Source organism: Monodelphis domestica, chromosome 2 (genome assembly GCF_027887165.1).
Source record: "Monodelphis domestica isolate mMonDom1 chromosome 2, mMonDom1.pri, whole genome shotgun sequence".
Classification (NCBI taxonomy): domain Eukaryota; kingdom Metazoa; phylum Chordata; class Mammalia; order Didelphimorphia; family Didelphidae; genus Monodelphis; species Monodelphis domestica.
Genome location: NC_077228.1, coordinates 323,142,309 through 323,168,479, shown reverse-complemented (window position 1 = coordinate 323,168,479; position 26,171 = coordinate 323,142,309). Strand labels below are relative to the sequence as shown.

The window sequence follows — 26,171 nt, the reverse complement described above, 5'->3', positions numbered from 1 at the left end:
AAAAGTCAGTTTTTCAAATGTGGTGAGTAGCTAATAACCAAATTTGGCTAGAATGCAGAGTTCATGAAATGGACTAATGTGACATAACATTTTCTACAAAATGACCAGCTCCTACTCTAATTGGACACTTTGATAACTATTTATAGTGAATTGAGGGGAAGAGGAGGGAGACTAGAACCAACTCCAAGAATGAGCTGAATTCTAACTTAATTAACAAGAAAGACTATCCACAATGAGAAAATACTCTCCATTGGATATGATTGTATAGATTCTATCCATCCATCTATCATCCATTCATCTATCTATCTATCTATCTATCTATCTATCTATCTATCTATCTATCTATCTATGACAGATGTATTCACATGCGTATATCCATTTTTATGGATATATGCAAATATGCATATGTTTATACTTGAGAAATAATTAATTGCATTTGATATTGATTTATCAGCATTGTCCTATTTCTCTTTTCTCTCCTCCAACTTTAGAAAATGAATTTAATTTTGCCTAAATATATCTCAGCCTAGGAAATTAGTAAGCTCTTTATGTTTTGAAGGAGTGTGAAAATATTTGCTCTTGTATTTTTAAATCCGAGTTTGGCTGAAGAAGCACAAAGGAAAAGAGATACCACTCACATGGGCTCAAGTCTGCCTCTATTTCCTCCCCAAGTTTCCTCATTCCTCTCTGGTAGGGAATTCTCCCTGGGAACATGGCATAAATAATAATGTTTTCAAACTTTAAAAATTCATACAACTTGTCCAAGTGAAAAAGTTGTCCATGTTCTTGTAACATAGCCTTGGTGAATCTCAGAGGTTGGAATCAACTTTAAAGTGGATCTCAAATAATATTCCACATAAAGGAGAAGCCCAAAGATACTGCAACATAAAGTTACCAAACATTATAGCTACTGATGGCACAGTTATAAAATTATGGAACGAATGGCCAAAATTTACATAATAAAATAATCTAATTATAGTCATATCCACCATACAAATATGTCCACTCTTCAGAACACAAGCCATCATCCACAGACAAAAATAATAGATACTGTCTCATTCTGAGCTACTCCAAAACAATAGCATTATATACTCTCTTGTTCTGGGTTGTTTCCCAAAAATGATTAGGTGCAAGTCACTTTCAATGATCAATATTCTCCTTGGTCAGTGGAAAAGAAGCAATGGAAATGAACATAATGTTCCCAATCTCTATAAATTACCATTCATTAACCTTTGTGAGCTTTCATACAAGGTCATTTAAAAATTCCTGCTTCCTCTTTGAGAAATAGATTTGATTAATTTAGAGAAATGAATACTAACAAGCACCTTAACAGAAAGTGTTTGTGGGATTATTCTTAGCCCATCATGTCAGGAAACATATCTAAAACAATATTATTAATCTCTTTAAAGGGGCTAAGTTATTGCTGCTCTTCTTTCTCAAACTGTCTATAGTCTTTTGTGTGTTATCAAAAGCCATTTTGAAAATTATGTATTGAGAATAATTCTGTAAGATCTATCCTAGGGCATTTATTTGCAGTACCAATTGTACTTGGGAGCTCAGATAGCTCATGTACCTGGCAGGCCTCCAGGAATATGTCCTGTGGCCCTCCTTTTGTATCTATTGCCCAATTCATCTGCAGCACATCCCATGATGTGCTATCATCCAGTGCAGTTAAGCATCATGGTGCCCTCAATTCAGAGTCAGATTCTTAAAAAATGAATTACTCGATTTCTCTCAGTTATAATGGTGCTAATAGAGTTAGTAGTTTAATTGAAAGAGCCATTCCCTAGATCTGATCCTTAGAGGACCAGAAATATAAGTCAACAGTAAATTTTTTCCACAAGAAAACTTGAAAGGTTTCCATATGTGTAAGCAACATTGACACTTCCTACTCAAACATTAACTTCTGGGGACCTTTAACATCTTGGAAAATATAATTCCATGTATTCATTATTAAACTGCCCTGTAAGGAAACTGGAAGGGATTGTTTACATTTTATGAGAAGAAAGTAAGATGAAATGAGGCTTTATTGTAGATCAAAGTCTCAATAGAATTATATTTCTTTTTCTTTGTGTGTGTGTGTGCCTGGAAGACTCTATCTCTGTCTCTTTTTCTGTCTCTCTGTGTCTGTCTCTCTCTTTCTCTTCCTTTCAGGACCTTCCATCTCCTCTTTTTCCCTTTACCTCTTCATCAGAACAGTTATTTCTGTGGATGAGAAGACTCCAGATTCATAGTTATAAGAAGGATCGTCATTTATAGGGCAGTGGTTTAAAATAAGGATATTTTAGTTAGGAGACACAAGGCCTCTGCATCCCTTGTTTAAATACTCCAGAGAGAGGAATGTTTTCCTGAATCGGAGCCTCTACAAAGGATGTGACTTTCTATTTTGAGATACAGTTCTAAAAGCTATGAACTCCAGGATTTTACAGAAAATGCAGCATCCACCAAGTGCCTTTAGGTAAACAGATGAGAATATTGACATAATCTTTCTGAATTATTTCTATGTTCTTTGTCTATCTGACATATATATAGAGAGAGATATAGATATAGATATAAGATATGTATCTAAAATTATGGCAACATAGATTTGAGTCATGCATTTTCTAAGTATACATTTGTTTAATATGAAAAGATGTAAATCTATGTTGGCATCATTTTAGACCTACATATATAGCTAGTTATCAATGCAGTTGATACCATACATTAAAATATTTCATCAATTTTCATTTTATTAATTCAAGATACCACAATTTTTAAAAAATGATAATACATTTATTAAATTATAGCTTTAAAGTAAAAAAGAAAAGAAAACAGTCTTTGTTCTCTTTTCATAGTGGAAATTTACTCCTACAGGGAAGTTCTGCATTCCATTTCCATAAACTATCCAGATATTAAAAATAATAAATTGGATTCATTTTATATTTAACCATAATGTCAATATGACAGTTTGGTTTACCTGCTCCTGCGTGCAATATTTGAAGTAGGAGAAACTGCAGAAAGCCGGCAAACATAACAGCAGCATCAGAGTGGTGATATCAAGGATGCTGGCATCAAGAGGTCCCTGCCCAGATTCCAGCTAGCAAAAGTAGCAAACTCACAACACAATCAAAAGGTCCCCCTGAATGCCAAGGAGATTGAAGAGAAAAGTCCCTGTGGTCTTTGCGTTCTAAATCCACAGCCCCCCCCAAAGTCTGCAGTGTCCAATATTATACAACGGTGACACCAAACAGGGCCAGAAGTGCTGCTCTCATCAAAACAAATCTCTGCAGTGCCCTGCTCTCATTGATTACTGCATTAATCTATAGTGCTCAGTGCTATGCTAAAAAGATTGTTCCCACAAACATAAATGGTTTGAGAAGTCTAGCATTCCCCAAGTCCTGAAACAGAAATGCAGACAGGCTCTGTAGGCAGTGGGGAATCAATGCTATAGCCCCTTAAAGCTGACACAGGAGAAAAGCAGGAAGCAGACACACGCGCACACATACACACTCACACATTCTGGAACCTACGCATTATTCATTTCCAGTGGCATTTTTCCAGACTGATTTATCAGTGGACTAAGATAAAATAAGTCAATTAAACCTCAAACCTACTAGAGAGCAAGGAAAAGCTTACCTTAGATGACTGGGTCCCATCACTTGACCACTCGCCTAATTTCAGTGAGTCCTGCTTGACCAAGGGTCGCTCTGTTACTCTTAGATCAGAAGGCTCTCCCCTTACCTGTGGGCAACAACTGAGGGCAAACAGCAGGCACCTATTGAGTGCCCACAGAGAACTGCTAGGATGGTGTAGCAATGTTCCTTTTCAGCTCCAGAATCATCAGCTGACTAATGCACACTCAGCCTTGAGTTGTGGTGGCAGCTCATCCCAAGAGGGCAATGAGATTGAGCCCCAACCAGGACTTGGCCACAATGCAAAGAAAACAGAGAGCTGGGAAATTCCTAAGATGTAAGAATTTGCTACTTGCATTAACATACCTTGGGGGAGAAATGGATCAGAAAGAAAAGGACATGTAAGCAGCACCTCCCCTGATTTTCTTAAATATAATCTCTTAATATAAATCAAGTCCTTGAATATCATTGGATTAAGTTCTAGTGCTAAAAAAGATAATCAATTGATTTATCTATTCATTTATAATATAAAAGTAATTTTGCCCATTCCATTATCCCCTCCACAGGAGAGAAAGAAATCATGTTCTCAGTTAAAAATCTTAGAATATTAGATTGGAAGGGACCTTAATATTTCAAGTGATCCTATCTGACCCCCCAAGAAGCAGTCATGAAATCATGGAAGCATAAATCTAGAGCTAGCAGGAACCACAGAGGCAATCTTTTTCAATTCTCTCATTTTAATGATGAGGAAACTAATTTTCTAGAAGGTTAAATGTTTTGTTCAAGGTCACACAAATAGTATAATAGTTCTGAGAACAGGGACAGTTAGGTGGTGCAGTAGATAGAGTGCTGGGCTTGGTATCAGAGGGACTTATTTTCTTGAATTCAAAATCAGCCTAAAACACTAGCAATGTGACCCTTGGCAATTTACTAAATCCTGTTTGCCTCTGTTTCCTTGTCTATAAAATGAGCTGAAAAAGGAAATGGCAAACCCTTCCATTGTCTCTACCAAGAAATCACCAAAAGGGGTCATGAAAAGTTGGACACAACTGAAATAACTGAACAAGAAAATCTTAAATGTTGTCATGTAGTTTTTTGAATGCTTCTATTGACAGGGAACTCACTATATAATACGACAGTGAATTCTAAATTTGGACTACTCTATTAGTGAATTCTTCCTAATTCTCTATCAAAATCAGCCTCATTTTGCCTCACTGCAGCCACACAGAATAAGTTGAATATATTATCCATGCCATTACTTTAATTGAAATTTAAGTATGTCAACCTATTCTACATGGGTATTCGATATAAGTTCAACATCTTTGGTTACTTAAAGGATTCCTCTTTGGTCATTCCCCTGTTTGAAAAACTTTTTTAGTAAGAAAAAATGAATAGAAACTCTCTGGAATGCATTTAAAGTCCTCCAAAGCTTGTTCCAACCTATTTTTCCAGTCTTATTTTGTTTTGCCCCCTTTATTCACCCTATATATTCCAGCCAAACTAGCTGCATTGGTTCTTCCCACATGTAACCCTCCATTTTCTACTCTTGTGCTCTTTACAAAGGCTCTCCTCCATATGTAGAACGCATTTACTCCTCAATGGGTCCACCTAGAATCCTTAGTTTATTTCAAAATTCAGCTCCAACACCACCTTCTACATGAGGCCTTTCTGGATAGCTTCCCATGCTAGTCCCCTATCCTATGAAATTATCTTATATTTATTTTATATTTACTATGGAAATACTTGACTTGCATAGACTTAAACATGTCTATGTTGTCCTTCCCTATATAAGCTAAATTCTTTAAGAGAAGACTCATTTTTGTCTCTGCCTTCCACAGTGCCTAGTTCACAACAGGCCTAAATAAAAGTTTGTTAGTTAATTGAACAATTTACATGATAAATCTAAATTCCTTCACTATTATCATTTTTAAAATATTAAAATGCTTTTAATGCTTTAGTTTTTAAAATATGTCAAGCCCACTGGGGACCACCTGGTTGGGGGTCCTAAGAGTTAAGAATTGATGGACTCAAGCTGGCTGGTGGGAATCAAGTGGCCAATAGCAATTTTATTGAGGGAGGGGATATTTACAGGGAAAATGATGTAGGTAAGAGAATTAGGAATGCTGAATGGAAAGCCCCTGACTTCCTATCTACCCAGACTTTTTATGTCCTGGGGTTCCCTTGGCATGAAAGCCCCTGGTCTTCTTGCACTTCTCCCACAAAAATATTTTACCTGTAATTATATGTAATAACAATTTTAATGAATGTTTTCTGAGATTATAAGATATAAATTTTCTCCCTTCTTCTCTTCCCTCCCCCTTCTTGAGATGATGAGCAATTTGATCTGGGTTATACATCCAAAACATATTTCCATGTTGGTCAAGTTGCTTCAGTATTATTGTTACTGTTTTATGTCCCATTTTATCAATAACCTTTTGAAAATGGGATGACTACCTGGTGATGCATGCCTATAACCTTTGCTATTAGGGAAGCTAAGACTGTTGAACTACTAAAGCTCAGAAGTTCTGCAGTAAGGTGAAAGCTATGACTATACTAAGTCTAGAACAAATATGATGAATTCTCAAGACATGAGGCAGGATAAACCAGACTGCATGAGAAGGGGAAAACACCCAGGTCATAATCAGCACAAGCTAAAGCTTCTGTGTCATGGGATGGAATAGGAAGGGAAGGGGAGTAAAGGAAAAGAAAGGGGGGAAGGGAAAAAAGAGAAGGGGAAAAGGAAGGGAAGGGAAAAGAATGGGGAGGGAAGGGAAGGGAGGAGGAGTGGAGGGAAGGGAAGGAAGAGAGAAAGAGATGACAGAGAGAAAAGAGAAGAAAATGTGATGACTTACTACACAGAGAAATATAAACATAGAGGGGGCAGCTGGGTAGTTCAGTGGATTGAGAGCCAGACTTAGGGGTGGGAGGTCCTAAGTTCAAATCTGGTCTCAGACACTTCCCAGCTGTTTGACCCTGGGCAAGTCACTTAACCCACATTGCCTAACCCTTATCACTCTTCTGCCTTGGAACCAATCCATAGTATTGATTCCAAAATGAAAGATAACAGTTATATATATATATATATATATATATATATATATACACACACACATAGAAAAGCAAAAAAAAAGTCATAGGAAAGTTTCCTTTCTACAAACATAATTTCTTTTCTAAACAAGAAAAAAAGAAGGAAAATGAAATGCTTAGAACTAAACATTTGACATTTTCCTGAGTTTAATGGGGCTGTTACTTTACTTGTTAAATACCTTTGAATATTAGTTTGATTGTTAATACATTGATTATGGTTGAAGCTTACTATTGGATTACATTTTAGCACCTGTGGCACATTTATGATTTTTAATGAGCACATGATCAATTAAAACTCCCTTTTTATTGTTAATTTCTCGAAGGTAATTTCTCCGCCATTTAATAGTTATGCAACAGTTATCCCTCCAGTGATAAAGATCACAATGCATTCATGTTGGCCCCACCTGTGTAACACCTATCAATGTCTTCCCAAAAATAAACCAGAGGGGGTCCCTTCAACATCCTGGAGGCATTTCTCACTATCTCTTGATATTTCAAGAATACTAGTGTGGCATAGATTCTATTAATTAATAATCTCCTAATCTTATCATTAAGCTAGTTCATTTCTCTGAGCAAACTTTTATTCATATTAAATTTTATTATAATGCATTAAGTCTATGCTTCAGTGCTACAGAGCCTATTTTGGATCCTGCATATGATCTTGGAGTCACAAAAATCCAAGCTCAAATTCAGCCTCAAACGCTTACTAGCTGCATGATCCTGGACAAGTCACTTAACCTCTATTTTCCTCAGCTTCCTCAATGTGTAAAATGTAAATAATAATAGCATGTACCTCACAGAGCTGTTGTGAGGATCAAATGAAATAATATATGAAAGGTACTCAACATAATAACTGGTACATAATAGGTGCCTGATAAATATTTATTTCCTTCATTTCCAAAATTCACTATATTATTAAGTCCTTTTAGAGGGATACAGAAATGTGATAACTATCCCCTTGGTTATTGGTTAAAATGTTGAAAATAAAGAACATGAGAGACATTCACTCATGGTTCATACTGATTCACCAATCAACATTCTTTAAATCTCTCAATCTGCTACTAATAGATATGTAGATAACATTTATCATATTACATTATTTAAAATCAGTCCTCTTAATATATCAATCAGATTCAAATGAATGTGTTGGTGATTCTGATATCATCTATACAATATATATATATATATACACAGAATATTCATAAAATCATCTACTGTTTTCTCCTAGGTAAAAGGCTTATAGATTTTTATAATAATGAAAAGTCAAAATGATGACAAAATGAAAATTCAAAAATCTTCCACACCTTTTCAGTAAAGCAGATTGTACTTAAAGCAGTTGAATCTATTTGACAGTAAACTCTTCATGGAGAGTTATTAAATTATAAAGGGAAGTTCATAGACTTGCCGAGCCTTAGGCATCTTTGACTTGGTAAGTCAAATCTTTGATTTTAAGGCTCATTGAAATTGAGTGATTTGACAAGGATTTTTTGCACTGACTAGATGATTTTTCACTGATCCTGTTTGAGAGAATAGTCTTTCTCTTAAATTTTCATGAGTGTTAAGTGATTCAGTTAAAGTTAAAACAGACCAAAAAGAACCAAGAAGTTCTGTCAAGTATCAGGCTCTTAGATTAAAAAAAATGACAAATTGGAGGCAAAGGTGTCAGCTGATAAAGGTATGACAATGAGATCTTGGGGAAGGGTGGTGGGAAATTATAGCATGACATGTTTATGTTTAGTCTGTATTGTTAACATTTTCTCTATCACTTTCTTAAGTTCAAAACATCAACAAAGCAAAAGAATTAATCCCCATTTCTAACTTGCCTATTTTAGAGATGTGACTTGGTCATGCAGAAAATTTGAAAACTGATCCTCATTAATCAATTTGAGTTGATTCTAGCACATGCCTGGTACAGGGGAGGAATGCAATATTGCATTCCTCTTCTCCCCTGTACCAGGTGCTGGTAGGTGGTTCAGTGGATTTAGAGACAGGAGGTCCTGAGTTCCAATCTAACCTCATACACTTCCCATCTGTGTGACCCTGAGCAAGACATTTAAATCCCATTGCCTACACCTTACTACTTGTCTGCCTTGAAACCAATACATAGTATTGATTATAACATGGAAAGTTAGCATTAAAGAAAAAGATTATTTTGCCATATAAAAGTTCTTAACAACATATAAAGAATGAGGACAGTTTGTTTAATCCTTCAACTGATATTTTTTATAGTATCTTCTATGAAACTGGCACTGGATTAGGCACTAGGGAAATCAGCAAAAATAAAACAGTCGTTGCCCTCAAGCAGTTTACATTCTGTCAGTAAAGAGATGAGTAAACAAGATATTACTAGTTTGTTACAACCCATATGCCATTTGTAGCAATAACAATGTGTCATCAAATAATTTATTATTACCAAATTTCTGAAGCCATTGGATATGGGGGACTAGAACAGAACTAGAATTGTCTCTTTACTGACAAGATTGAATTAATTTGCTTTCAGGAAGTCTCATGTGTAATTAATTTATTTATACCTCTCTGGGCTCTTAAAAAACAATAGAATTAGTGTTGGAAGAAACCTTAGTGATTTTTAAAATTTAATTCCATAATTTAAAAAATAGGAAACTGAGAAAGGAAAATCAGTTACCCAAGTCTACCCATCTATTGTCAATGCTGGGACTAAAACACTGGTTTCTTTGCTCTTGATCCTGTGCTTCTTATGCTACCCGTTTTGTAATTTCCTATGAACATTCCTACTTTCTTTCTATTTTTATTGTATACTATTCTTAATCCTTACCTCAAAATAATAGTAACTTATATTTTATTAAAAGATGCTTTTCCTGAATTTCCACCAATATGCTCTCCATAAGGGTAGATAGGTGGCTCAATGGAGAGAGTGCCAAGCCTAGAGTCAGGAAGACTCATCTTTCTGAGTTTCTATCTGGCATTAGACGTTTACTAGCTATGTGACCCCAGGGAAGTCATTTAATCTTGTTTAACTCCATTTCATCATCTATAAAATGAGCTGGAGAAAGAAATTTCAAACCACTCCAGTGTCTACCAAGAAAACTGTAAATGAGGTCACAAAGTGTCAGATATGATTGAAATGACTGAAGAATAACATGACATTTACCTCCTAGGGTTTTTTTTTTGAGGATAAAGTAAGAATATATATTTTTTAATTATTTTTAAAAATATATTTGTAAGGCACTTTGCAAACCCTAAAGTATCACAAAAATGTTAGCTAGGGTGGTACAGTGCTTAGAACATTACACGTAGGTTCAGGAAAACCCAAGTTCAATAACAGTCTCTAACACTGACAGGTTGTATGACCTATAACAAGTGCTTTAACCTTTCCCTGTCTCAGTTTCCTCATCTTTAAAATAGGGATAATAATAGCAGCTATCTCCCAGGGTTATTTTAAAGATCCAAAGATATATATATATATATATATATGTGTGTGTGTGTATACATATATATATATTTAAATCACTTTGCAAGCTGTAAAGCAGTGTTAATTATATTTATCATTATATTTAACAACTTGAAATACATTTAGTTTCCTTTAAGCTTCTTAGACATCCAACAAATAATACAAAAATATCTTTCTACTGATTGGTATTAAGGAGCCTTCCTGGCCATTTATTCCAATCTCATTTTGCAAATGAGGAAACTGAGATCCAGAGAGTTTTATCCAAGTGGTTGGAATTCAAATCCACCATTTCCCAGGACTATGGGTTCCCTGAGAGCAAGGACTAATGCGTTTTGTTTTGTCTTTCCTTTCTTTTTGTATCTTCAGAGTCTATCTTTGTGGCACATAGTAGGTGCTTAATTAATTCTAGTTGACCAACAACAGATTAAACAAATGGGTCTCAGGAATGGGATAGAGATATTAAAAACACAAGGATAATGAGATTATAACGATGATCCTGTTCCAGACCACATAGCACTCCTTTAATTTAATTTTGTAAGACAGTGCTAACTGGTATTACCAGTGGCACTAACACAATGTCAAGATGAATAGCATGACACAATGGCAGAACAAATATATATGAAATGTAAAAGCCTGGTTTTGAATCTTGGATCCCATCATTATCCTCTCAGATTCTTAGGTTCCTGATCTCTAAAACAGAAACATTGATTGGCTGAGATCCTGGGGTTCCTTCCAGCTCTAAAACTGTAGACCTATGTTTCTGACCTCCCTCCATTTGCTATCCCTAGCTGCATTGTTCCATCAACTTAACTTAGAGACAATTTGACATGTATGACTAACTAAAATCGTCCTGCTTGTCCATCTTGTGTTAGTCATCATATTCACCACATTTGAGAAATACGAGTTGATAGCTTGAAAACACATTTTGTACAGTGACCATTTCAATCCACTACCTATTGAGTTCCCTTGAGAGGAAATACATTATATTAGAAATATTGATTGAATATAACCATACTCTCTCAGAGTTGGAAAGCACCCCAGAAGCCATCAGGTTCAACCTGTATCTGAACAAGAATCTCCTTTGCAACATTTTTGACAAGTCACCTAGGGTACTCTTGAAGGTCTCTAATAAGCTCTGTTAATGCCTCTTATGAACTCATGTAAGTGGTACATTGCATAGAACACTGCACCTGGAAGACCTTAGTTCAAATTTGGCCCCAGATTCTTATTAGTTGTGAGATTCTAGGCAAGTCACTTAACCCCTGTCGGCTTCAGTTTCTTCATGTGCAACATGGGGATAATAATCATTCCTACTTTCTAGAGTTTTGGGGAAGACAAAATGAGATAATATTTGTAAAATGTTTTGTAAACCTGAAAGCACTGAATAAATGCTAGCTACAACTACTGCTATTATTGTTTTAATTAGATAATCTACTATCACCAAAGGTAATTAGATATCATACTAGGCTTTGAATTCTATTTTTATACTTTTTTCATAGCTATGATCAATATGGAGTCCTTCATTAGAATTAAGTCTAAATATATCTCTCAATGACCTCCACCTAGGCTTGTTCCTCCATTTCTAGGTCTGTCCTCTGGAGCCAACCAACAAGTTTGAGAATATTTCATAAGTAGTACAGTTTGCTGCCACCCCACATGCATATTCAAAAACCTAGAGTTACTCTGACACTGTCATTCATTTAAATATTTTGGAAAAATAGGATGATTATTGGCAGCTGGGTGGCATGTTGGACAAAGTGCCAGGACAGCAGTCAGGAATCCTCATCTTCCTGAGTTCAAATCTGGCTTCAGACATTTTCTAGCTTTGTAGCTCTGGGCAACTCACTTAACCTGTTTGCCTTAGTTTCCTCATCTGTCAAATGAGCTTGAGGAGGAAATGGAAAATTGCTTTAATTAATTTGCCAAGAATACCCTAACTGGAGTCACAGAGAGTCAGACATGGCTGAAAACGACTAAACAATAACAACAAAGGATGATCATTATTAATTTCTTTCCTTCACTGGGAGGCATTTTCTGCCAATAGTATATAATCTTAAAGCTTTATAAAATTATCAGATATTTATTGTATTCTTGCTGCTATTACTACTGTTATAGTATAATGGATAAAAAGCTTATCTTAGAGCCAGAAAGAAATCAATTTGAATCTTGCCTCAGAGAATCAGTAGTTATGAGACCCTAGGCCATCCATTTAAATGCACATCCTCCTTTCAGTTTCCTCATCTGCAAAATGAGGATAATAACAGCATCTGGATTAAAGTTCTAATGGAGATGAAATAGTAAATGTAGAAAATGAAATTTATATAGATACACACACACACATATATGAACTCTTTGCAAAATTTTAAGTGATATATAAATATTGCATGTCATTATCCAAGTAAGTGGTTTGGCTCAGGGTAGGAGGAGAGATTTCTGCTTGTGTACAATCCAGATTTCATGTATAGCATCTTTGATTTGAGCAGGTAAAGCTAGCATTGTATTTTAAATTTGATTTCCAGTTAATGAGTTCTCTCCCGTAAAGTGATCAGATTCATTTGCCATTTATGTCCTATTTGATCAACATGAGGTTATATGATGCTTTCATTCATTATGATATCTAGTTAATTCACTGTAACACCAATACCTTTCCATACATTATCTTATAGAATGAAATATTTATGAGCATTTGAAAATGCAACTGTGATTCCATCCATGCAGAGAGCTAGCTCCCAGGTGACAAAATTCTTTCTTATCATTGTGAATAGATATATTCAATAACTAGGATAATGCAAGTGACTTGACCCGAGTCACATAGCCAGCTGGCATCAGATGTGAGATTTGAACTGAGATCATCCTGAATCTGAGGCCAGTTCTCTATTCCTTACTACTATGTTGCCATCTCAAGTGTTTAATATATATTTTTATTGGTTTCAACCCTTTTAAGAAGAAAGATGCAAAAATTGATTCTCCTTCGCTATGTGGGGTTGTTTTCTATACCCAGCAGTCCCATTTTTATGGGAAAAGGTGATGGAGACTATGGTGAATTTTAGAAAGTGAAGTTCTGTTTGGAAGAGATAGCAGGGGAAAAAATCATGCAACATCCAATACATAATAGCCAGGCTGTAGAACCAGGTGCAGTGTCACCCTCTAGACAGACATTGTCACACTCTAGAAAGAAAACAAAATGAATCAGGATGCCCCATCCCGTGTCTTTTCCTCACTCCATTGCTTACCAACACATAGTAGTCTTGTCTCAGTTCCCTGATCTTCTGGACCAACAGTCCATACTCCTCGCCACCCTTCTGAAGAGACAGATGTTCCAGGTGCACACATTACAGGTCAAAGTAGAGGCAGTCTTGCAAAGATATCTAGGTTGGGAAATTATATTCTTATGCTTTTAGCCACCTTCAGGGGCTCGAGGATCTTATCAAAGAAGTGAATATAAGAGATGTTCCTCCTATCATTCTGCTAGCATCATTATGAGAGGAAAAATAGTGGACTAGCAAAAGCAGAGAAGGGAAACTGAAAGAAAATAATACCATGGCCAAAGAATAGCTCTCTTTTGAATGCCTGACTCAGGTCATTGCAGGTACTGGACAGTTAGTTGAAGGATGACTTGGATATAAAATAATGTTCTACATCCTAGGCGGGCCTGGTGCTATGGAAATTGGTAGATTCTACTGAGGAGCAGCATATTGGAATCTCAGTTGGTTCTTAGCCAGATCCACAGGAGTCAGGAAATAATCCCTCTGCCAGATGACGATCTTCTCCCAGCCTTTCCCTCTGTTTACCTATTTCCCCCTTCCAAATTGCTCTAACCAGTGGCCTTTCCCCTGCTGTGAGTTTATTTGTAGAAAGAACTAAATAAATGAATCTCATAAAAAAAATGGCCATTAGCCCCTGAAATGAGTTTTTTAAGCATACCTTTTTTTTTTTACTGTAAGATTACAGACAATTAAGCCAAAACATTATCTGACTTTTTTTTTAAAGAATTCTTCATGAAAGAAAGATTTATTCTTTACAACATTTGAAATTAGGTGAACTTTATATAGCCTTCCCATTCTAGTATGCAAAGCTTTTAGGCAGGTTGCTTTTTCTTGTTTCACTTTACTTGTATAAGCATGGGGCCTTTCTACAAATAACTGGCATTTTCCACATCAGTCATTTCCTTAACAAGCTCTTCTCTAGCAGTTACTGAAATACAAAGCAATGACAGTATCTACTTATGAAGTGAACAACACTAATATCATATGGAAATAATAAACTTAAATTAAGGCAAAAATATATGTTAAAGAGATGGAAAGTGTGCTTTGCCCATACCTTTATTCTTCTGGGTAGAAGACTATAAAATTATATTAAACATATCTTTTCTAGAAAGAGCAGAAAGGTAGCTTAGTGTATAGGAAGTTAGTCTTGACATTAGAAAATTCTAGGTTCAAAATTATTTCTTTGATACATACAGGATCTGTGATTCTGGAAAAGTCGATTAGCCTCTCAGTGCCCTAGGCCAAGTCAAAAACTACAATTACAGAAAAAGGCAGAGATGGACATGAGTGGAGGAAATTTTCACAAAACTTCTTCCCTAAATTGATGAAATTACAGGTCCATATCCATAAAACAAACTACACCACAATTTAGCATGTCCTTCTGAAAACTTTTGTTTGTCCTTTTTGTTTGTATGTCACCTAGGAAGTACAGTAGATAGAATGCTGGGCTGGAAGTAAGGAAGACTTGAGTTCAAATTCTACCTTAGCCACTCACTAGCTGTGTAACCCTGGGCAAATTACTTGACTTCTGCTCAGTTTCCTCAGCTCTAAAATGTGGATCATAATAGAACCTACATCATAGAGTTTTTGTAACAATCAAATGAGATACCATTTATAATGCTCTTAAACTACATATCAGGCCTTGATAAATGCTTATCCATTTCTTTCCCTTTATATAGATTCTAGTGTTGATAATGAAGATGTCTCATATGGATACGATCATTTAACTCTTTTAAAGCATCCTTATCTGTATTGATAATAATAACTAGCATTACATAACCTTTTATAGTTTGCAAAGCACTGGAAATATTTTATCTGATTTCATTCTTGAAACAATCCAGTGAGAAAGTTACACTTGTTATCCCCAATTTTCCTATGAGGAAATGGAAGTTAAAAGGATTGCCCAGAGTCACATAGCTAGTAAATATCTGAGGCAGGATTTGAACTCAGATCTTCTTGACTCCAAATTCAATACTCTACCCACTGAGGTACTAAGCTGTTTTGATTTTTATAATTCCCCTAAGAGGTAGTCCTCTTTGGCAGCTGGGAACACCAAAGGAACAATTCCTTTAAATGATGTGCCCCAGACTGTAATTTGATGTAAGCTAATATATATATATATATATATATGCATATATATATTCATTCTTTCTACTTTTCATTACACCACAGCACCATCTTTGAATTAATGTCAAACTGAGATTACTGAAGGAACTTACCTTAATTGAATTACAACAATTTCAATGTGAAGATTTTTTCCTGAATATATCAGAAACTATTTTTTTCCTGTTCTAGACTCTTATTAACTGCATATTCAAAATGAAACTGATTTTAGAAGCTCAAACTCAACCCAAGGTCACTTTCAATTAATATTGATTTGGTTCTTATATTTTCATTATCGGTATAAACACTAAGGACAGATAAGGGATCATCCATCACCAGGATATCAAGAAATCAAGGGTTATATTCTACTTGCTATTCTCTGACTTTTATTGGCCAGCCATTTTCAAAACTCTGTGAATATTTGTGCTCAATGACTCATTTATGTCACATCCTCTGAATTGCTCTGAAAAACCTTATGCCAAGTACAGAAGGACAAAGTGTACCTATACTAACAGATACATTAAGTTATTTAAAATAGTGAGATTGATTATAAATCACGGAGCAGAAAGAAAGCCAACATCCAAAGCTGTAAATGACTACAGATGAAAGTTAACCCACTGGAAATGACACTTTGTTTTGCTTAGCTGATCTGACTTCTGAGTTCAGCTCTTTTTAATTAATAACTCCATTAATAACAATACTCAAAACTGAAAAGAATGAATGTTCATACAATTTTCAAGAGTAGGCTCTGTAGGGGACCCAGAATTCTTGAACTTTTATAAAATGGTGACAACTTTTTTGCTATTCGATTTTTCTAGTCATATTTTACTTTTCATGATCCCGGTTGGGGTTTTCTTGGCAAAGATACCAGAGTGGTTTGCTATTTCCTTCTCCAGTTCATTTGACAGATAAGGAAACTGAGTCAATGAGGGTTAAGTAACTTGCTCAGAGTCATAAAGCTAGTAAATGTCTGATGTCACATTTGAATCTTCTTGAGCCTTCTTGACTCCAGACCTGTGCCATCTAGCTACTGTGGCAACTTTGGTTTTAGAAATAAAAAAGTGGAACAGCATTTGTTAAATATGATAACCATGAAGATAAGGCCCAACGCCAGAAACATTTTCAAAAACCTAGTCCATATGGTTTGACCTAACCCATAATGTAGGACTGGTGCTATATTATCCCAATTTTCTTATTTTTTCAGTCATTTCATTCTTTTCTGACTCTTCATGACCATATGTACTATTACTATACATGGGGTTTTCTTGGTAAGGATGCTCATTTGTCATTTCTTTCTGCAATGGATCCAGTTGATCCTTTTCTTAGACAATCAGAGGTGTAAGATTTAAATTAATATCCAATAACTCCAAGTATTATATATTAGAAGGTTTATTAATAATTACTTAAAGTAGAAAGAAAATAAACTAAAAGAAATAGAAGTTCAAACCTATTTATCTAACAAAAAGTAAAACCACATGTGTAGATTCTCCTGCTGGCATAAAGCCAACTTTTCCAGATGCATCCTGGGAATAAGAGATCAAGGGAGGAGTTACACAAAACTTATATTTCCCCAATATAAGTACATTATGTAGATACATAACTGGGATTCTGGGAGAGTCTCTGGGAAGCAAAATTCTATCCACACAAATGTTAAGTGACATATTCAGTGTCATACACTTAGAAAGTGTCAAAGGTTCGAATTGAACTTGGGTATTCCTGACTTCAGGTCCAGCACTCTGTTCCCTGAGCCACCTACTTTCCTGCTAGATATACAGAGGTTAAGTGACTTATTTGCCCAAGACTTATTTGCACAGAGCTGGGAATTTTCTGAGGCTGAATTTGAAATCAGGTCTTCCTAACTGCAGGCTCAATGCTCTAATCCTTGATCAACAGTTGTCTTTGCAATAGCCCTAAGAGGAAACTGAGGGTCAGAAACTTTCAATGACTTGCCAAGGGACACATAGCTAATAAATAACTTAGGTAAAATCTGACCTCAGATCTTCCTGACTCCAAGGCCAACACTCTTTCCACTGCCACCTAGCTAAATTTAAAATGTAAGCTATTTCTTCTGATAGAATATAGACTCCCTAAATGTCAACATTGTTTTAATTTTTGTATTTGTATCCCTAGTGCCTAGTGCAATGTCTAGAACATAGTAGACACTTAATAAAGACTTTTGGATGGATTATTGATTGATTAATGGTTTATTGATTATCTTTGCATCCTCACTACCTGCCATAGTGCTTGGCTTATAGCAGATGCTTGATATGTGGTTATTGATTTGAATGACATCTTCAATGACTTCTAGGTTTTCAACCCCATGGATTTCTCCTGTATTATTTCTTATCTATTACTCCAAACCTAATATATCTTTTTATGGTGGACATAAAACTATTTGAAGTCAAAATTACAGATCTTAATGAAAATATTGAATAGTCTAATACTATTTCCAGTATCCTACATTGCTTTAACATTAGGTAGGAGAAATAATCGATAATTATTAGTTTGTGTCATTCACCACTCAGATTTATCTATGTATGTATGACCTTATCTTTAACGTGCCAAATCTATCAATCAAATGCAAAAAGGGAGAATGATTCCTGACCTTAAGGTATTTACATTCAACTGAGAGATAAAGTAGAAAATAGTGGGTTTGGAATCAGAAGACCTGAGTCCTCATCATGGGTCATTATAAATGACCTGTGTGACTTTGGACACTACTTTGTATATTAGTAAATTGGTTTATAGAATGACAGTGTTGGATTAGCTGGTTACTGAAGTTCCTACCAGCTGTAAATCCAATGATTTTACTTAAAACATGCCAGCCCCACCTTGGATCAAAAACTATATAAATATATGGAAAGAATTTCCTCAAGAGATCCAAACATATAATTCATTCAAACCAAAATGAGACAAGGTCAAGGTTCATGTGAGAATTGTTAAAATGAAATATTAATTAAAAGTGATAATTAACTAGAGCAGAAGCTAAATAGGCATTCAAGATACAGCTACGTAAGTTTAGAAGTTAATAGTAAAACCAGGGTAGGAAAGATAGGGACTGAAAAGTACTAGATAATAATGTCAGATATAGACTGAAGGGGCTTAAGAGAAGCAAAGAGATCAACTATCTATTGAATGCTAGGATGAAAGCTTGCAAATGACTTAAGGAAGAGTCAGACAGTTGAGTAGAAGATTAGGTATATGAGTTATGGAAGGCAGACAGGATATACAGGATGGGAAACAAGAAGCAAGCTAGTATTGATATCAGTGGTGCATTCTACATGCCTGATTTTACTATTAGACCCATGGGATAGAGGTGAGGGAAATCAATTTTAAGACATAGGTAGCTTCATGTGTCTGGTAACTATATCTTTATTTACATGTAATCATAGATTCGAATGCTGTTTTGCCCCCTTCTTTGTGTATCTCAAGCATTTAGTACAGTATCTCAAACATAGTAGGCATTTATCAAATGTTTGTTGATGGATTAATTACATTTATTTGTCTTTGTTGTCCTCAGGGCCTACCATAGTGCTTGGCATATAGTAGATGCTTGGTAAGTGATTATTAATTAGACTCACACCTATGATAACTTCTAGGTTTTTAATCCTATGGATTTCTCTTGTATTATTTTCTATCTATTACTCCAAATCCAATATGTCTTTTTATGGTGAACATAAAACTCTTTGGGGAGAAATTACAGATCTTAATGAAAATCTTTCCTTTTCTTCTCCATGATGCTAGGAAAGAATTTCACCAATAAATATTGCCATATCCTCATACTGTCTCAAAGGACTGAACAGGATTCTATCTTTCTTTAATATACCTCACAGGTGATCATTCTATATTTTAACATCTCCTTTGAGGGAGATATGCAATAGTGATGTGCTGGAACCAGCTCCTACTTTTCTTCCTTCCTTCCTTCCTTCCTTCCTTCCTTCCTTCCTTCCTTCCTTCCTTCCTTCCTTCCTTCCTTCCTTCCTTGCTTCCTTCCTTCCCTCCTTCCTTCCTTCCTTGCTTCCTTCCTTCCTTCCTTCCTTCCTTCCTTCCCTCCTTCCTTCCTTCCTTCCTTCCCTCCTTCCTTCCTTCCTTCCTTCCTTCCTTCCTTCCTTCCTTCCTTCCTTCCTTCCTTCCTTCCTTCCTTCCTTCCTTCCTTCCTTCCTTCCTTCTTCCCTCCTTTTCTCATTTCTCCCTCCCTCCCTACCTCTTCCTTTTCTTTCCTTTCCTTTCCTTTCCTTTCCTTTCCTTTCCTTTCCTTTCCTTTCCTTTCCTTTCCTTTCCTTTCCTTTCCTTTCCTTTCCTTTCCTTTCCTTTCCTTTCCTTTCCTTTCCTTTCCTTTCCTTTCCTTTCCTTTCCTTTCCTTTCCTTTCCTTTCCTTTCCTTTCCTTTCCTTCCCTTTCCCTTCCCTTCCCTTCCCTTCCCTTCCCTTCCCTTCCCTTCCCTTCCCTTCCCTTCCCTTCCCTTCCCTTCCCTTCCCTTCCCTTCCCTTCCCTTCCCTTCCCTTCCCTTCCCTTCCCTTCCCTTCCCTTCCCTTCCCTTCCCTTCCCTTCCCTTCCCTTCCCTTCCCTTTCCCTTCCCTTCCCTTCCCTTTCCCTTCCCTTTCTCTTCCCTTTCTCTTCCCTTTCTCTTCCCTTTCTCTTCCCTTCCCTTCCCTCCCTTCCCTTCCCTTCCCTCCCTTCCCTTCCCTTCCCTTCCCTTCCCTTCCCTTCCCTTCCCTTCCCTTCCCTTCCCTTCCCTTCCCTTCCCTTCCCTTCCCTTCCCTTCCCTTCCTTCCCTTCCCTTCCCTTCCCTTCCCTTCCCTTCCCTTCCCTTCCCTTCCCTTCCCAGGTCAGAATTGAATTGATGAGGAAGATGAGTCTTCCTGACTTCAAGCCTGGCACTCAATCCACTGTGCCACCTAACTGCCTCTTCTACTGACTTTTCAAAGCCAGTTGTTAAATTTCCAGCGTCAGCATTTACACTTCAGAAATTGACAAGCTACAAATCAAGTCTTGATTTATTGTTTGTTGATTGTCTAGACATAAGAACGTGTTTATAATTCAAAATAAATGTAAGAGCATATGTGCATTTTTATGAGGATTACAATAAACCACATATCTCTTGAATAATTGAGAACCAAAAAAAAAAATAGAAAATCATACATTAAATAATAGCACACAAGTGCAGATTAGCCTGTGTCACAAATTCTAATTACTAAATACATGCTGTTTGTCTTAGTGGATTTTGAGCCTTGTCATAATCCAAGAAAATGATAAAGGTTGCCACTGGCTACAAATTTTTCTTCATAACCTTTGCTATCAGCTGTGTTAAAATAAAATAAGCATACAATCTAAAAAGCTTGTTCAACTGTGATAGAAAGGCAAAGCTGGTTAATCCAGATTTGGGAGTTTAAAAAATATAGTCATGAAAGCCTCATGAAATCATTTAAAATTAATTGCAGATATCACATAAAGAAGGAAATGAAACATAAACCAGAAGAATTATACAATAGTGATATTAACACAAAATATCAAATTAGGGAAAGATGAGTCATTAAAATAAGCAAGATCAAAATCATGGAATCATTGTGGTAGTGAATTATCACATTTCTAAATGGTTATTAAGTATACTGGAAAATAAATTATGAAATATAATTGGTGTTTTCTTCAAACACATATTATTCTGCCAACCAGGAAAATTCTAAACTTATAAAAATTAATTAATAACCAGTAAATGCTTCTTCAAAATTTCTGCTTTTTTGAATTTTGGTTTCTTTCAATCATAAATGGACCTTCTATTTAAGTAGCTCAGAAATGCAGAATTGTATACCTTCACAAGGGTCCATAATTAAAATGAAAGAAAGCATTAATGCTAGTGAGGGGTAAAATAAATCATTAACACACTTTTCTCATCTCATGGAGCATTGAGAACTCATGCTGATGTCAGGGCATATTTGCAAGGACTCTTAATCAAAGGCCTGATTGCTCTTCCTTTTTGATTATTCCATCTAAGGAATTTGAGTATTCCATATAAGTTGAACTTTGATATTCAAACATAGCTGATACTGCTAAACCGTAGCAATATTGTATATCACATCAATTAAAATCCTTAAAACTACTACCAAGAAGAAAACACTAAATATCAAATAGGATTTGAACTTTTTGTATCTTGGTGAAATAGAAGTTATTCTTAAAAGCACAAAATGGAGAGATCTCACCAAAGGAGGCAAAGTGAGCATAGAGGATGCCTTGAGAAAGTAGTAAAGTTCATCTTTAACCTGACTAGAGGCAGCCAGTACTATAGTGGACAGAAAAACGGGCCCAGGGTCAAAAAGACTTAAGCTCATATACAATCTTGGGCACTTATAGGCATTGTAAAATTGGGCAAATTACTTATTCTGTCTGCTTCAGTTTCCTCCTGTGAAAAATAAGGATAATAATAGTATCAACTCTAGGAATTTTGTGAGGATAAAAGATGATATATGTTAAGGATTTTGTGTGATATAAAAATGCTAGTTATTATTATTATAATCATGATATAATAATTCCTTCTGGTCAGGAGAACCAGAATTTGGGTTCACTACTAATACATACTGGATTTGTGATCCTGGGCAAGTTATTTAGCCTCTTAGTACTCAGAAAACTCTTTAAGAATACATTGCAAAATAGGCACCTATATGAATTGGTAATAACATTCCTTACAAGAAATTCTCTCTACCCATGAAATCAGAGGTCATGTCCAAAACTAATAATATGAATTAGTAGGAGAAGTACCATCAGGAAGTGTATAGAGGACCAAGTCTTAGTTTCAAGAAGCCCCAAGTTCAGACATTGTTGAGATTTACTATTTGTGTGACCCTGGGAAAATCACTTAACTGCTACATGCCCTAGACAATTAAGACCCTGAGCTACAGGCAAGTTGCTGATCTTCATGAGTGAAAGAAGCTTCCACACGTGGAATTCTATGAACCAACCAAATTATAGCTCTGTGCCAAAGAGAAACAAGTTATGACAAACTTCAAATGTGTAGTATAAAATGAGCTCATGATTTTAGAGCATGTCAGAACTGAAAAAACAAAAACAAAAATGCTGCAAGTATTCATGATGTTTAGCATCACCATGCTGGTGAAATGTTAAGTTATACTTTTCTTTGGTGTTCTAAGTCTTTGAAAGGCAATTCCTCGGATAATTTATAGCTACTTAGCACTGGAAATAGAATAGCTTAAGGAAGTTGAATAGTTCCCAAGGAAAATTCTTCAAAAGGCTGTAACTAGTGACAAAGAATTGGAAACTGATGGTTGTCCATCTGTTGGGGAATAGATGAAGAAGTCGTGGTATATGGTTGTGACCAAATACTATTGTGCTATAATGAATAATGAACAGAATGAGTTCATAAAAACCTGAAAAGATCTAAAGATCTATATGAACTGATACAAAGTGAAGTGAGTAGAAACAGTGGAACAATGTTTACAGTAACAAAAGTATTATCAGTGATTAATTGTGAAGGACTAAGTCACTATTGGCAAAACAAGTCTTCAAGATAACCACAAGGGACTCATAAAGAAAATGCTATCTATAGACAAAGAAGGAACTATTGGAATCTGAGGGCAGTTCAAAGCATGCCATCTTCCACTATATATCCTGCATGAGATTTTTTTTGGATTTATGATTATATGTCTTCTATAATGACATGAGCAATATGAAAACATGTATTACATGAAAGTATGAGTATAACCTATATCAGACTATTCACTACATTGTGGGTAGAGGAAGAAAGGGAGAAAATCTGAATTTTAAAATGTCAAAAAACAAGTGTCAAAACTTATTTCTCCATGTAACTGAAAAAAAAAACATTAAAAAATCTGTAGCAATAAGTATTGCAATTATGGTGATCTTATCTATCAAATTTAACTTTTACATCTGGATTATATATGCACCAAGGTGTCACAATGTATAGGATACTAAGCTTGGAATCAGGAAACCTTACCTCCCTGAGTTCAAATCTGGCCTGAAGTACTTATTTGCTGGGTGACCTTGGGCAAGTCACTTAACATTGTTTGCCTCAATATCTCATAGATAAAATGAGCTGGAGAAGAAAATCACAAAGTATTTTTGCCAATAAAACCTCAAAAATGGAGTCATAGAGAGTTGGACATGACTGAATGACAATGAAATCAGTCATAAAATTTTCTCTCTGTGTATGCATGTATATGTACATAAATATATGTATTTTGTATGTGTGATATTTACTTTTTCTGTGTTTGGATACATAAATTTACAAGGAGTATTAAAGATTATAAAATAATGAGAAGTGTGCCATGTAAAAAGTTAGGACTTTTGTTTTTATAATTAGGTTTTCTTGGGTTGTTTTCAAGGACTATCTTCCTTGACTGATCTTATTCTTGTTTAGAGGCTTTCGAAATTTCTAGAAATGTTTAAACATTGGCATTTCTTATAGAGAGGCAGCATGGATTCCAAAGATTTGAGTTTGAGTCCTTGGCCCAACATTTTTTGGCAATGTCACTTTTGAGTAACATCTATGATAGCTTTAGTTTCAACTGTAAAATGGGGGTGGTGATTTTGTTACCTATAATGAAACTTTCACTACCTAGGAGAAGCACTGTATTTTTAAGAAGTTGGAAAGAAGCTGGAAAATAAAGAGCATTATTTATTTATTTATTTTGGAGAACATAATTTAATGAAATCTCAAATGGATTGTTTCAGAATGACATTTATATTATCCTAGGGTTCAAACAGAAGGTGGAAATTAAAAAGTAGTCCTTGTTGGATAAAGATTATCCCATACTACAAACAGCATCCCTTGCTCTCATAGAGCTTGTTAGGGGCAGAGGCAAATTTTGAAGAAGAAAAGAAAAAAAAAACAAGTTTTCACTTGTGAAAAATATGGAGAGGATGCCAATAAAGAACACTTCAAGAACTAAACTAGAATGCTAAAGAAGCACTTAACATCTTTCTGGCAAATTTCAGACCATAGTCAAGGCATTTGGTGCCAAATTGTCTCTAATTTGCCAAAAGCCAGAATACTGAAATAGATAAAGAGTTACAAACAAGCTGAAGCTTTTTGGCATGCAAATTACTATATTAAGAAAGTCAATGAGTGAAGTAAAACAGTGTTAGATTAAGTAGCTGATAATAGAATCATTTGATCAGAAAGTGCTTAATTTGTACCTAGCTGCTTGCATGTCTTTACACTTTCTTCTACAGACAATCTGTGATTAATCCAAGTTTAATAATTAGTGATTAACTAGCATTAAAGCATGTTTTTAAAAAGTATCCAACTGGAGAAAGAGCATAATTGACTGGATCACATACAACATTGTGAGTCATTTAGACCTATGAAAGCCCAACTAATTGAACCATATACAGCTATAGCCAACTCATGGGTTAGTATACATCAACAATTCAGAATTGATGGCTATAATGAATTCTACAGCCTATATAGGAACACAAATCTATAATTTGATAACAGACACTTTTTTTTTTACTTTCAGATCAGTAGTACTAAAGTAGAAATGATGAAAACCATGTATCAGGGGGTATTAATAAAGCATGGGGAATGATTGCTTTTTCTTAGGATATATGATGGAAAAGAAGAGGAAAATCAAACATAATCTGTAATTCATAGTCAGTTATTACGAAAGAGATTTCAAAGGAAACAGAGAAATGATTATTTTGAGCAACTTATGGATAAAAATCCTTCAAAAATGGAATACTTATGACAGAAAAGAAAATTCTAATGAGAAGAAAAAGGATAAAATTTTTCTAAAGAGACTGTTGTCAGTTTAGAAAAAATTAACCAACCAATGTAGGTTTTAAAATAGATATGTATTGAAGACGGAAGTAAAGGTAGTAACAGAAGAGGGATAAACATGACATCATCCTATAAGAATAGAGAACATTGAAATAAAGAATGAGTTAAGACAGACTAGGTAAACCAAGGAATTAAAAAAACATTATTAGGAAAAGAGAAGAATCAAAGATGGAATAAGTTCAAAACTCTGAGTAAATGGGATGATGATAACTGATAATTAAGAGAAAGAGCTTCTCAATTCCCATTTTGCTTCTATTTTCTCTACTCTTCCCTCAAACATATTCTGTTTCAAATCTATACACTACTTACACTGTACTCTTGGTAATGTCTACTCATCCATTAACAAATTTACCTTCTTCTTAAAACTTTACCTTTCTCATTCCCTCCACCTTGATATAACTGAAACTGAATCTCTTGCTTATGAGACTCTGGTCACTTTGTCCAATAATGGTGCAACATTCATTAATACCTAGTAACTCATTGGTCAAGGTAAGAGGTTTAAAATACTTCTTGCTCCCCATTGCTACCAGTAGATTCTTCCTCCTTTAGTAATCCTTTTCTCCTTTGATTTTCATTTAATCCTTATTTATCATCCAGTCTAGATTCTAACAGCTGCCATCTACAGGCATCTAGGACATTCTCCTTCTTTCCTAAAATGGTATAATACCAGTTTCACACCTATACTCCTGATCTCACACTAACACAGACATATTGATGCTCCCCAATTTACTTAATTCTGAGGATCTACTCCTTCATGCCATCTCAGTTACATGAGAAGTTGGTCATATTATTGATCTTTCTATTGTCCACAAGTGTTACATTGCCACTTTTTTGAACCTCAAAATTCCTTATCTTATCATAATC

At 35.4% G+C, this 26,171-nt stretch overlaps 1 protein-coding gene across 48 annotated transcripts in view; it reads right to left on the bottom strand.

Annotated features, from left to right (window-relative positions):
• RIMS1 (regulating synaptic membrane exocytosis 1) overlaps positions 1–26,171 on the bottom strand; it is a 739,353-nt gene that overhangs the window by 259,973 nt on the left and 453,209 nt on the right. For 3 of the 48 annotated variants that reach the window (XM_056818485.1, XM_056818484.1, XM_056818486.1), the window contains exon 1: positions 13,362–13,932. The exons of 30 other annotated variants lie outside the window; for them this stretch is intronic. In XM_056818485.1, coding sequence (XP_056674463.1) covers positions 13,362–13,461 — 100 coding nt within the window. In that variant the 5' untranslated portion in view covers positions 13,462–13,932. Of the gene's footprint in view, positions 1–13,361; positions 13,940–26,171 lie in introns of those variants that run through there. 15 more of the 48 variants (XM_056818493.1, XM_056818494.1, XM_056818496.1 and 12 more) reach the window with 10 other exon arrangements.